At 39.0% G+C, this 13,245-nt stretch overlaps 1 protein-coding gene across 6 annotated transcripts in view; it reads left to right on the top strand.

Moving 5' to 3' along the window:
- The window catches only part of NAALADL2 (N-acetylated alpha-linked acidic dipeptidase like 2), a 417,141-nt gene extending 404,167 nt beyond the window's left edge, over window positions 1-12,974 (top strand). For all 6 annotated transcript variants that reach the window (XM_063408209.1, XM_063408206.1, XM_063408207.1 and 3 more), the window contains one exon: window positions 5,239-12,974. In XM_063408209.1, coding sequence (XP_063264279.1) covers window positions 5,239-5,437 — 199 coding nt within the window. In that variant the 3' untranslated portion in view covers window positions 5,438-12,974. The remainder of the gene's footprint in view (window positions 1-5,238) is intronic.
- The last annotated feature ends 271 nt before the right edge of the window (window positions 12,975-13,245 follow it).

Below are 13,245 nucleotides of genomic sequence, written 5' to 3'. Positions count from 1 at the left end.
CATTTCATGTATACTTGAAATATTAGCCAAGAACATTTCTTGAACGTAGTACAAAAATAAATGGAATTCCTTGGGATCATAGTTAAAATGCAGTATTCCCCCACTAACATATTACCCAGGCAGTAGAGCTCAGAAATGTGTTGATGAGGTCATTAACAGAAAAAATTACCTTAACTGAGACTTAAAAGAAGTGTTAATTTTGTGTGTGTACCTGCCCCTGAAGGCAATAATGATATAACTTTAGGCATCTCTGTAAAGATGGATTATGTATTATGACATAATCTTACCCCTCGTTAACTCTTGTGATAATGACCTGTGGTAATGGTCTCATGTGATCTGGCATGGAGTTATTTGGGGTGCTAGAGCCAGTCAGGATCAGAGCTGGAGATCAAGGTCAAGCCAGTTTCCTGCACTAAGCCCTGGACACTGCATGCTGCTTTCTTCAGGAATGGGATTCCTCCCTAGGAAGAGGATGTTTTACATGATTTTTAAATAAAAAGCCCTATGAAGCCATCAGAACATCAGCTGTGAGCCGTTTGGAAATAATTTTATTAATTCACTTCCCTCAAGTTCTTCAAAATAGTAGCACATCTGCTTTGAGTTCGAGTGTTTCAGACTGAGACATCCTTAAAAAACAGATAGTTTCCTCCAAATTATTCACACAAGCATATGTTTCTTTCACTTGAAAAGCAAGTGTAGCATAAATCATTCAAAGAACAACATGCTTACATTTGTTAGCAACAGCTACATTATTTGAAATTTAACAAAGAATATTTCATACCACTTGCTGCCAGTAAATAACATTTTAAAATACAGTTATATCAATTTTGTTCAATGCATCATCACTCTTTTAAGTATAAATGTAAGTCCTTGTTCTGAGGCACCACAGAAAATATACTGGTGGATTTTCAAGGATTTTTACATCTCCATGGGGTGTACATCATTTTCTCATCAGCTGCATGCAGGGTTTGGAAGTTCTGTGGCAAAGATTCTGATTGTGGATTCTGTGGCTTCTTCAGGAATTTCTACAGAAAGTTGCTTAATTAATTTCTGTAAAACCCTAGAGAAAATAATGCCTAATTAGAGGACTGCTCTTTAGTGGTGATAAATAGTAAATTGCAACTTCTGAAGAACAAATGCATCCTATTTGTATGTTTTTATTTCACTTCTGTGAAGTCATTCTGTACTGTTGAAGCTGCAGATTGGATTCTCCTTACCTACTGATCTTGTTTTCTTCAAAGCAAGAAAGAAATCAGCTCCTAAAGTCAGCAGATTTTCACCAGGAAAAAAACTGATTGAGTGCATGGTAGTGCTGATGTTCAGCACTGGCAAATAGATCCTTTCTTGCAGCCTGATTTACTCAAACTCAGTCTTTAAGCTGTATCAGGAGATACCAGTTTCTAACAGTATCAGGAGAAAGGGAAATTCAGAAAATCCTTGTTCTGGTGTGCCTTTTTTTTTTTTTTTTCTTTCCTTGGAGAGGACAAGAAATAACAATTCAGGGAATTATAAAATTGAATTTGTGAGGATGCTGAAATCATAGCACATTGTTTTATAACTGGAATAGACAGAGGCTGCCCTCAGCATTTATCTCTAAACAATATTACTGTGATTCCACAGGGAAAACCTGCACTCATTTTCACATGGGACAGTAGACTTACCATCATGTCCTAATGATTTAATAATTACTTTTCAAAATCTCAAATGTGGGCTGTTAGATAGGAGTCTGGTTGTAAGTGCCTGAATAATTCATCTTGTGTTGTACACTACCTACAGACAAAATTTTCTTGTAAGCTAAAAGAATCATTTTTCGTGACAAGAATAATGAGGCAATCTCATTTCATCTTGTATTGTCCAGTTGCTCTAATATTGGAGTTGTGTTAAAGTCAATATATTTCTAGTGGGATCTGTCATTCAAGAATTTGTCAAATTCCTTCTGGTCTGGTGGGTGTGACAGTACCTCCCTATTTGTGGTTATGTAGAACAGGGTTTGAGGGCATTATTTTGCTCAGGACTTAGAAAAGTTATAGAAGAGGGCTCTGTTTATAGTTTCTTTACTTTGCTAAGGCTGTTTGTTTAGTTTGTAGTCCTTTTATCTCTTTCAGTGGTACTGCCTGAAGTTATTAATTGGGTTTCTTCCTCAGTGTTGCACTTCTCAGGTCACTGGGATGTGTCACAGGAACAAGCCCGTTAGGATGAATGATGTGTGTTGTAATTTCATCACTGTCATCAATGATACATTGCAGTTTTCTGTTTAGGAGTGTCTTTTTGTTTTGTGGGGGTCAGGCTGACTGTGTGAATTATATTTATAAGGTAAAATAGTTAAAGATGAAGGTTGATACTTAAGCAATTAGACCAGAGGCTGGAATTGTTGTTTTAAGGATGTAGGCTACAAAACCAATTTGTGTTAAGGAATGTTTAAGTAATTGAATTTCACAGTGTAAATTAAAAGTCCCTTGCTATCATTCTGCATGTTGTGGGCACATGGTGATACCTTGTGTCAATGAAATGTCTGGGGTTTATTTTTCAGTCCCTGTGTAATCTTTAATGAAAACACTTTCCTGACTTGTAAAGGCTTGGAAGTAATAAACTGAACTGACCATTTTTTTCATTTGATGAAGCTTCAACAGAGATAAGAAGTAAACTTGTATAAATTGACTCCTCATGAACATGCATAAAGAGAGAAATCATTTTATTCAACAAAGGCATGGCTTGGCTTGCCAAGCAAAGATAAGTAATTGGAAAATACAAGATCCCAGTGAGAACTCCTAGCAGAAAACTTGAAAAAAACAGGTGCTGTATTATGTTACTTGCTATTATTTGCATACATAAAAGTATAAATGAGGTTCTGTCATACTATATAATCAGCAATTCTGAAGTCATCTTCTTATTTCAGAAGTTAAGATATTATTTTAAAATTAAGACAGCAGACTTCTTGTCTCATTCATCAAACAACTAAGCTCTCATCAGACACTAATTTGCCCTGCATTCAGGTGGGGTGGACTAGCAATTCTTGTTTTTCCTTGGATCATGTGCCTGTGTATTTACTGTGGAATCACAGCAGTAAATTTAAACTGTATTAACACCCTAATTAGGGTCAGGGTAAGCCATCATTTTTAACTTGTGTGCCCTGTTTAGAGCACATTTGATGATGGGACATGAGGTCTGTTCCCATCCACCACTCCATTGTCTCAGCATTCCCAGATATTCCAATGTTCAGACCACCCTCTCGTCAGTCATTTCTGGCAGTCTGTCAGTGCTGCTCTGCTGATGGTTGCTGTCTTACAGTGTTTTTATAAGTTTACCTGAAGGAACAGAGGGATCCTAACACAGACCAGGGCACCAATGCTGTAGGCATTTGGAGTAGAATTCCAGCCCAGTCAGACTCTCCCAGCCACCAGCATCCAGATCTCTCCTGAGGGCAGAAATAAATGTGATTATCTCTAGCCTGACCTTACTGTTGGAGGTGTTTGAGCAGGCTTCCTTCTCTGTGAACTGCAGGAACTATAGAGGAGAGTTCTTCAAAAGCCTGGCTGTGCTTGCACTGATCTCAGCAGGAGTCCCTGAACTGAGGCAGCAAAATCAACCCCTGCTTTGAAAAATGCAGTATTTCCCATAGCACAGCCTATCCTTCAAACCCAACCAAGAATTTATCTGATTCTCAGCATACACAGTTTCCATTTACTGTGTCACAGACACTGCTTTGGGACACTCCATGAGATAAGTTATCTTTGAGTGTGAGCTGCACCATGGTCAGGGAAGAAAACTGAGGAAGTTATTGCCACATCTGCCTGTTCCTGCCCTCCTGATGGGGCTTTCTTGTCTTGGGGCTGTCTGGGTGTGTTGCTGTCAGGGATGAAAATCTCATCATCCCTTCCGCACACTGCTGGGTTTGGATGTATACCAAATATTGGGGGGTAAAAAACATAGACTGAAAAATTGCTTTATGAGGACAGGAGTTATTTCATATCTTTGGGGAAAAAATGGCCTCTCATTCAAAACATTTTTAAAGCTGAAAAACATGGCAAAAGATTGTGGGTGTTCTGTGGTGTCATTTATTGGGCTACTTTGTTACCTTTCCCCCTGGCAGAGTTGCAGTTAGGTGATTCACGGAATGATAAAATGCACTTTTGTGTTCATCTATCTTCTGTAAATAAACTTGGCAGTTTTATTACTAATTTGGAGTTGCCATTTGGCCTGTTCTGTCATGCCATCAGGTTTCTAACAAAGTGGGTGAGTTGTCCTTTTCCTTGCTGAGTTCTCCATGGAGCAGCTTCTCCCCTGCCCTGAACACCTGTCCTGTATTTAAGGATAGGGTCCTGCACCAAATCACTGCAGCTTTCCTGTTTCAAATTTCATTCACTTCTGTTTGCAATCAAAGGAGCTCCTGGGTGGAGATTTATTATATTTATGTGCTTCTTCTAATTAGTATAATGATTACACCTGTTTTTGGATAAGATTTATAGCCTGCTTCAAAGAGTCCCATTAAAATCACTGACTAGCTTTGAATTCTGAGCCTTCCACACCTCATGCAGATAACATTTCCAAGGGATCACACAATACTCCTGCATCTGTTTTTCTACAAACCATTAAAAGTTTTGCAGCTATTACTGGAAAACACAGATTTTGTTTCACACGGGTTTAGGTGTGTGTGTGCTGTTTCTTTCCCCTAGTGTGGGACATTAAAGATGGGTTACTGTTGTTCTGAAACCAGAAAGGATTATTGATGAAATAAAGTCTGCTGAAGGCAAGGAGAGTTTTAGCACTGCCTTCAATGCAGCTGGAATTTCACCTCTGAAGTGTGAGATAAATAATGTGAGCAGATAGGAAAAACAAAAACAAAACCAAACCTGTGCTGAGGGTTCACAGCAATAACCAAACTCTTTTTAGAGGGCAATAAATGGAATTCATCTGAGACACAACATCCTTCATGAGGGGTGTGATAGGTCTAGGCTGATGCTTTTGAATAAAATCTTGAATGGTCAAAGAGGAATGTGGGATTTCTTTGATGGATTTAGTAACTGCTCCAGTGTAAGTACATGTAGTTCAGTGACTAGATTCACTTTATAGAGGCATAATAAAAACACATTTGTCTCTCAATCTGCCATGGGTCAGCTTTACTGTGCATAATATGTATCATCTGTAAGCTGTGGCTGATACTTGCAGGGTTTCCTGATGGCATCTGATGGATTGTTTTTGAGTAAAAATTTTACCAATTTGTCCATTACTGTCTTTCAGAAATATTCTTTACAGACTGGATGACAGGAGCAGCCAGTTTTCAGTACTGCTGGAGGCACTGGAGCACTGCAAACTGCATCAGTCAAATGAGACCGTTCAAGCAGCCTTGTCGGAGGTGCTGAACAGCATCAATTCAGCTCAGGTTTACTTCAAAGCAGGACTTGATGTGTTTGAGACTACCTTAGCTGGAAAGAAATGAGAGGATTCTCTGCATTCTAAGACATTTGTTTACAACTCACTAAACAAAAGTTGGACTTGGACCAGAATTGCTCTGAGGATCAAACCTCGCTCAGCCTTCCCTTCAGCTGGCGCTTAAAGGTACTGCAACACGTGGGTTAAGAAATGTAAAACAGTATTTTGCACTCTTCACAATGTATCTCAGATGTCTGTTCCTGAATGTATGAAACCTAAAGAGAGGGAATAACACTTCAGAGATGATTTTTGGAAGGACATCTGCTGTATTTTTGTATGTAAAATATGTTTTTATGACTGAGAGCTCCATCTTGCGAAGTACCGAGCCCTGGTTCTGAGACAGCCCAGATGTGCACCCAGGGGAGATTTCCTCTGTCAGAAAAATCTGACTCACATTTCTTAATGTTTTCAGCAAGCTCATGTTCTTCCTTACTCCGTTCAGAGTAAGAAGGATGTGGTGTTTCCATGGGTATCCAGCACCAGAGTGGAGATGCACAGAACACCTTTACGGGTGCAATCCACCACCTTTACTCCTGTGGAACAATAAATACCTCAGTTCTGAGAATACAGATAAACTTTGATTCTTCCATTTCTGTATGAAAATAAAGAGCTGTTTTCTCTAATTTTTCTTGGAGAAGAAATTTTTGTGATTATTTCAGATTATTTGAAAAGTGTAAACCGGTAATTACACTCGCACAAAAATGCTTTGGATGTTTATGCTGAATGAAAGAACTGCCTGGTCTTTATGAGGCTGCAGGCCTTACAAATTTTCACCAGACATTCCCAAAACATCCCAGTTCAAGGTCTCTAGATCTCCAGAGAGCTGTAAATGGAAGCAAGACCTCCAGGTCTCCTGGGAAAGGTTTTGGGATTCCATCACTCTTTGCCACGCCACCCGCTGTTCCAGGCTGGGTCATTCCATCAGGCCTGGCATGTAGGACCTGGATGGTTGTCAAAAAAGCACAAGGAAAACACATTCATTCCCTGCTGTAGAACCAGGAATTCAAGTGTGGAGGCACAAGCTGGTGAAGCATATTGCAGAGCTAAAATGGAAATCTGTTTTTCCATTGGTAGAAGGCTCTAATCACCATTGCCTCTTGGCCAAAGTTATCTGTGAGTGAAAGGATCAGAGGCTCAGTGTCCTCTGAGGGGGTGCTATACACATTTCAGAACTGCAGGTCTTAATAATATAAAGAGTTGAAATTGTTAATCCCTATTTTGGGTTTTGCAATCTCTAATGACTCTAGGTTTGGTGCCTAAATAATTAATTTTATATAGCTACCTTAGAATTTAAATATAATTTATTTCATGGAAATGTTAAATGTATTGTTACTCAGTTTGCCGTGTAAACATTACAGCAACATTTCAGGTTGCAATAAAAATGAAAAAAATGTATTTATTAGTGTTTAAAAATAGCCTTCAGGAAAATTTCTGAGTGCACGACTTGGTGAAAAACTTTTTCAAGTTCACGCACCAGTTCTGTTTAGTGCAGAGAGAGTTTGACTTCTGGAGAATAACATTGTTTGTGATGTAGGTTCACCCCCTTGTTCATGTCGTTTTTATTATTGAAAGATTTAAGTGGTTGGAATATCCACATTTGAATTGTGTGTTTATTCTGAGGACTTGGGGATGTACTTGTATTGTGTTTGTGACAGGGACCACTCTTCTAACAGTTCATTAAGTGGCACAATTTCTTTAGAGTGCTGCCTCACTGTGGAGCTTTCGGTGGCATTAAATGATAAATGGTCAGGTGCCATTAGGAGAACAAAAAGAGATTAACACCTTCATTAACTCCACCAGGTGAATTTAATAACTCACCCTTAGAATGTTCCACCAAACCCACCTCTAATGCAACCAGAGTGTACTCAGCAAAATCAGTGAAATCTGGTGGGAGCAGCATCCCTCATGGATGATTTCTCAACCCTGTAATTCCAAAATAAAATATTTATCTTGTTTTCTCACTGATGTCCTGTAACCACTTCTAAAATAGCAGACTCCAAAGTACTCCATTAGAAAAGCACTGCTGTTGTAAATGTCTGTCCATTTTAGAGACAATCAGATGTTCTTGTTGGTGAGATGAATCAGATGATTGTAGGCTTTTATTTCAATGTTCAGATCTTACACATATAAGTGAGTGCTCAGTGATAATATTTGTACCATTATAGCTTGGAAAAAAATACACTTTTGAGCCATATCCTTCCATTGATTTTTAAATCCTACCTATTGACTTCAAGGAATTTATAGCAAGGTCCTAAGCACCCAGTGTGCTTCTAACACAGAGTTTTTGCCCAACCAGCTGTGGAACATCACCTAAAGGAAGGTGTTAGTAAATCATAGCAGATTTGACTTCATTCCTGTGTTGTACTGGAACAGAGTGCCCTTAAAGGCAGAAGTATGTTTGCAAATTGCCTGAATGATACTAAAAATGTGTTGGCTTTTCAGAAGCATCAATTGCCAGAGACAGTATAACAAATGCATTGATTGCTCCTTAATCTAGAGTCATGCTCACAGTGACCAGAAAATCCCTGCAGCCTGCAATGTTTGTGTGTTGAGACAGTTGATAATAAAAAGCCAATAAGGTTTTATTAGTATGTATTTTAAAGAGTCCATAAAAAAGCTAAAGTACAATCAAGTCAGATGAATAGAAAGTACATGGGAGCTGGATTTTGAGTACTAGCCTTAAAAAAGGCAGTGAATTGTTTTTATCATCCAGGAGAAATGGTACCTTTGCAAATATGCAAACACCCAAATGCCTTATGTCTTCAAAAGGCTGTGCAAACTTTAATTTACTTGCAGTGATATGATACATCTACATAAACACAGATGTAAATAATTACATGAGAAAATTAGCAAACACTTTGCAGTGCCTCACCTTTTGGAAAGTATTTCAGCCTAGAGATGTAAAAAGAGGCACTGCAGCTGACCTCAGTTCTTGCAAGAGTGGGTGGGGAAAGGTTAAATCTCAGATATTACAGAAAGAACCAGTGGAGGTCACCTATTCCAGCCTCCCTGCTCAAGCAGGGTCAGCTGCAAACAGCCTCGCAGGAGGGGCTGTGTTCAGATTATTGGTGAATACCTCCAGGGATGGGGATTCCTCAGCCTCTCTGGGCAATCTGTGCCAGCATGGTCACCCTCACAGGAAAAGTGTTTCATTCCTTGTGGAAACAGCTCCTCCAAATTTCTCCCTCTGTTTCTGGGTTGTTAAATTATTGTAATTAGTTTAATGGCAAACATTCAAAAGGTAACCATGATTTCATTTATTGAAAACTCTTGGACACCATCTCTAGGATCTCACAGGTATAATATGTTGGAAAGTTTGCATGAGGAGATTTGTCCTTCAAGCCATAAAGTTTTTTTTTTTAAGTCATAGAAACTAATGTCCTTATCTTTTGAGGTCTTTTGTGCAATCCCTGATCCCCAGTCACAGGATTTCTCTATACTTTAGGAGGCAGATGGAGAGCAAAAGATGCATTACCAAATGCAGGGAGGGAAATCACCCATCAGCACATGTGTGGCCATAAATGCATCTGCTTTACCCAAACTTTGGGGGCTCATGTGTTGAGTGGAAAGGAAGGTGAGAGGATTGCATGGCTCGTTGTGCCTTCAAAAGCTGTTAGATGCCATAAAAATGTCTGGTCTGTGTTCTCCAAGGAGCAGTCCAGATTTCCCTGGCAGGCCCTGTGCTAGGAGCTGTGTCTGTGTCACTCAGGGGTGGACACCTCTGTGTCCCTGTCTCGGCAAACTAATTCAGTTTGGGAGATGTTCTTTCCTTTTGCCACATTTTAGCCAGTCCCAGAAAAGACACTGATAGGAAACAAATCCTGTTTCAAGATTTCTGGGACCTGAGTTTGGGAAACAGCCTTGTACAGCACTGTGAATGTTCAGAACAAAGTAAGGTGGTGTCTTTTGGAGCTCTGAATCTATGAAATTTGAGATAGGGTCTCCAGCAGCATAAGTAAATGTCTCAAATATGGAATACAGATATATTTGTGGTCTATTACATGTTGTAATAGTGATAAAAATTACTTGGATACCAATGCAGTGATAGTTTGGGGTGGCTTTAACCATCTGGCTGGTTTTTCCCTTCTAACACCATCTTCTCTAATCCATTCACCTTCTCTCACATCTTTTTGCAATGTGATGATTTTTCCCATCCCTCACCACCTTTTTCTCAGCCATTCCCTCTGGTTTTCTGTCTCCATTTTACTTCCTTATCGCTTCTTAAGCTCCCCTTTAATTTGCCAACCACCAGGTTAATCCCCCTCTTTTCCCTCTCTGATCTCAGTCATGTCTTTTGTTCCCCATTCAGTTCTCAGCTCACCTCCCTCCAGTTTAAATTATTGTTCCTGGTATAGCTGACCATAATAAAGAGCTCAAAGTGGTGGAAAAGTCCTGCTCAGATCCAAATGGATAAAGTGTAAGGAGACATCATCTGTTAAATTCAAAGTATTCACTTCTGAGTGCATGCAAGCAGCAGGTTTTCAGTCATAGCTAGACTGAATGGAAACAGATTTTTTTCCTAAATTCTTTCTCTCTAATGTCTGGACCAGGAAATTCCCTCAAAAGTAGCAGTGTAGAAAGGTGATAATCTTGAATGTTCTGAAATAAACTTCTGAAGTTTATTTGAATCCAATTCTGAGGTTGGATGAACAAGAAATTATAGACAAAGAATCAGAATTGGTACTACCAAATACAACAGGCAGTATCTAAGCATGGAATTTCTCTTTCCTTGCAGGACCCATCCAGCATTCTCTACATGTTGGCCACATGCCAAACTCATGTGTGTGATTATGCTGTCGTGCAGTGTTTTACATTATTAGGGGTGACAGGGACTAAAGCCACGTGCACAAACTTGTACTTGAACATGCACATTTGAGCCTAGCAAGTGCCTAAGAATAATGAATGCTCCTCCAGGAAGCAAAGGCTTTAAAAATATCTAAATTAGACTGCATGTTGACTAAAGCTGTGGTGCTGTTAAGCCTTTGGTTTTTTTCCTAATTATAATCCCTCTGCTGCTGGTTATTTCTACTATTGCTCATACACACTTGTCATAACTGGAGAGAATGTACACCTGCATGGATTTGCAAAAAAGAAAATGTTGCTCCTCAGTCTTACTGACCTTCCTGGACTGTTTTTTTTCAACAGGGTTGACTGTACCATAATTACTTACCAGGGTACTATTGCACAGAAGCAAGGTCAGCAGATTTGGCCACTATTCATGGAATTTCCCAAAAGATCTGGTAGCAGAAGATCAATTATTTCTGTTTAGTCTATTTTCTTTCATCTCTCAACATAGATTATTACAAGCAAGAATTTTTTTTTTTTTATAGGTGGAGTCTCTTAAGTAAGTCAATGTTAAGTAAGCCCAGAGGGCAGAATATGAATGTGTATGTACAAGTGATATAATCTAGAATTAACTTTATACCTATTACAAATGTTGGATTAATGCAGACATACTTCACAGGTTGGAATTAATACAAGGGCTTAATTTAAGAAATTAAATCAGAATACAGGTGTGGAACAGCAGTTTTGCTGTGTAAATGTAGTGTATGCTTCCTCATCTGCCTAATCCATTCAGTTAAAAAAATAGGGTTTTATTTAAGATGCTTCTCTCTGATTTATGTTCCAGCAAGCCTTGGAAAATGAAGTCTTGGTCTTTCTTTTTCTTTTAAATGTGTGCTGCCTTTAATGTTTATGGAATGATTCTCAAGTGTTCAGACAGTGTAACACCACCTTGTCTGATCACTCTTATATTATTTGATGGGATTGAGTGGAATTTCAAAGCATGGTCTTTGGCAGAAGGTCCTTTACTGACTGTTTCCATATATGATATTATGTATTGGAGTGGCTGCCTTTCCCATGCAGTGCTGTAGATGTGCAGTGGGATGCTTTGAGGCATTAATTTACGAGAATTTTTATTTTTTCAGTCATTTTGCAGAGACCTGTTAATTTTCTCCTGTTTGAGGCTGTGCTCCCCTGCCCATGCTGCTGACAGAGCAGTGCAGAACCAAGTTCTGTTAGCACAGGTACATGGCATATTGAGGTTTGTCTGAGTGCATTTCCAGTTTTTAATTAGTGTCCCTGGTAGCCCCACTTTGCTTTTGTGCAGCACAGTCCTGATAGCAGTGTGAGTGACCCCAAGGAGAGGTGGATGGTGACTTTTTGGTGAACTTGCTGCAGAAACTGCTGATGCCCCTATCCTTAACAAAAGTAAATAAAATACTTGACAAGGACTTCCCAAACATTTGGTGTTTTCAGCCTGTACACTGAGGATTCTGAAATAGTTTTGGATACAGCTTGGTTCTTTTTTCATGCAGTCTCATTTCATGTTCTCAGCAGCTGAAACACCTTGTAGTGTATGAATCCACTAGAGGGGAAATAAGGAGATCCTTCATATTTTGTACTTAGAGCAAATAAGATGAACACAAATTCCCTGTGTTTTCCATTTGCAGTTTGCATGAGTTAATATGCAACATGCTCTTATCACACATACTGTGATTTGCTTTTCTGAGACAAATAGAAGATGAATGTGATTCCCTATCCAGAGGAACTATATCCAATTTAGGGAATGTTTCACATCCAAGCATCTTAACTGCTCGCACACACTGTGAGCAAGCACAAGTCAAGGTACTTGAAACAGATACTTTTGGGGTCTTAGCAAGGTGTGGAAAATAATATTCTCCTGTGTTAGGGCAGATTTTAGCCTTGCATTCATACCCAGGGGTGTGTTAATATCCTGTGTGTCCTCATTGCTGTACCTGTGAGATTAAAGCTCAGGGGCTGTTATCAGTGCCCATGCTGCTCTCAGTACAAACTGAGCATTTTTTTAGGCAGTAGCACCTTGCAGAGTTTACCTGCTCAGATGGAATATGTAAGCATTTCTGCCTTTTGTATGCAAAAGAGCACCTGTCAAGTTGTCTTACCTTTCTCAAGCCTTGACACAGAATTTGAGAGGCCTGAGTGATGACTCTGTCATTCCATCTACTCTACATTTTCACGTCGTGAAATCACGTTGCCAAAAATGGTAGCTAGTCAATGCAGAATATTAAGTAACTTTTTTTTTTTTTTTTTTTTTCCATGAAATAATTTAAACTTGGTGCAGTGATTTCTGGAAACCAATAAATACCATGCTGTGTGGAAATGTGCAATGAAAGGTTGATTTTTATAACACTTTATAGAATGTTGAGTCTGAATAAAACAGCTTATTTGCAAAATTAGTTTACTTTGTATCAATCTGTATTTTTATAGCACAGTGCAATAAAAAAGAGAACGTTGGCCATTAATGTAAGTAGATTCTGCATACTTTGATTAAGAAGCACATTTTATTTGCTTATGTTCTGAATATGATTTGGGGAGTTTGTGAGAGTGTTTGTACAGAAATCACTGTGGGCTGGAATTCAGTAAGAAGCATTTTGTGAAAGCAGAGTGAGTTAGACAGTGTTTTTTCCATGGTTATATTGTTGCCAGAAATCAAACTGGAATATGTAGATGTGTCTAATGTACATTGCACTGAATGGCTTGGAATTATATTCATTTGCTTTTTTTGTTTGCTTTTCTTTCTTATTTATAGTTGGTTCTGCCAATAAGCTGTAGCATATGCCTCTCAAGCTGCTGATTCACTAATGGAGTTCCCAGGGCATTAAACCATAATGGGAAGAAGGAAAAAGGCAAGAAAAGAAAAAAATAGCTAGACAGAACCTGAGAAGCTGGGATGGGATAATTTACTGACAGGCAAACTTTGAATTATCCACGCTTTTAGGTGCTGGTATATAGAAAGGCCAGATATTCAGGAAATTGGTCTTTCAGGTGGGAAGA

Source organism: Prinia subflava, chromosome 11, assembly GCF_021018805.1.
Source record: "Prinia subflava isolate CZ2003 ecotype Zambia chromosome 11, Cam_Psub_1.2, whole genome shotgun sequence".
Lineage (NCBI taxonomy): Eukaryota > Metazoa > Chordata > Aves > Passeriformes > Cisticolidae > Prinia > Prinia subflava.
This window is presented reverse-complemented; position numbering and strand designations above follow the sequence as displayed.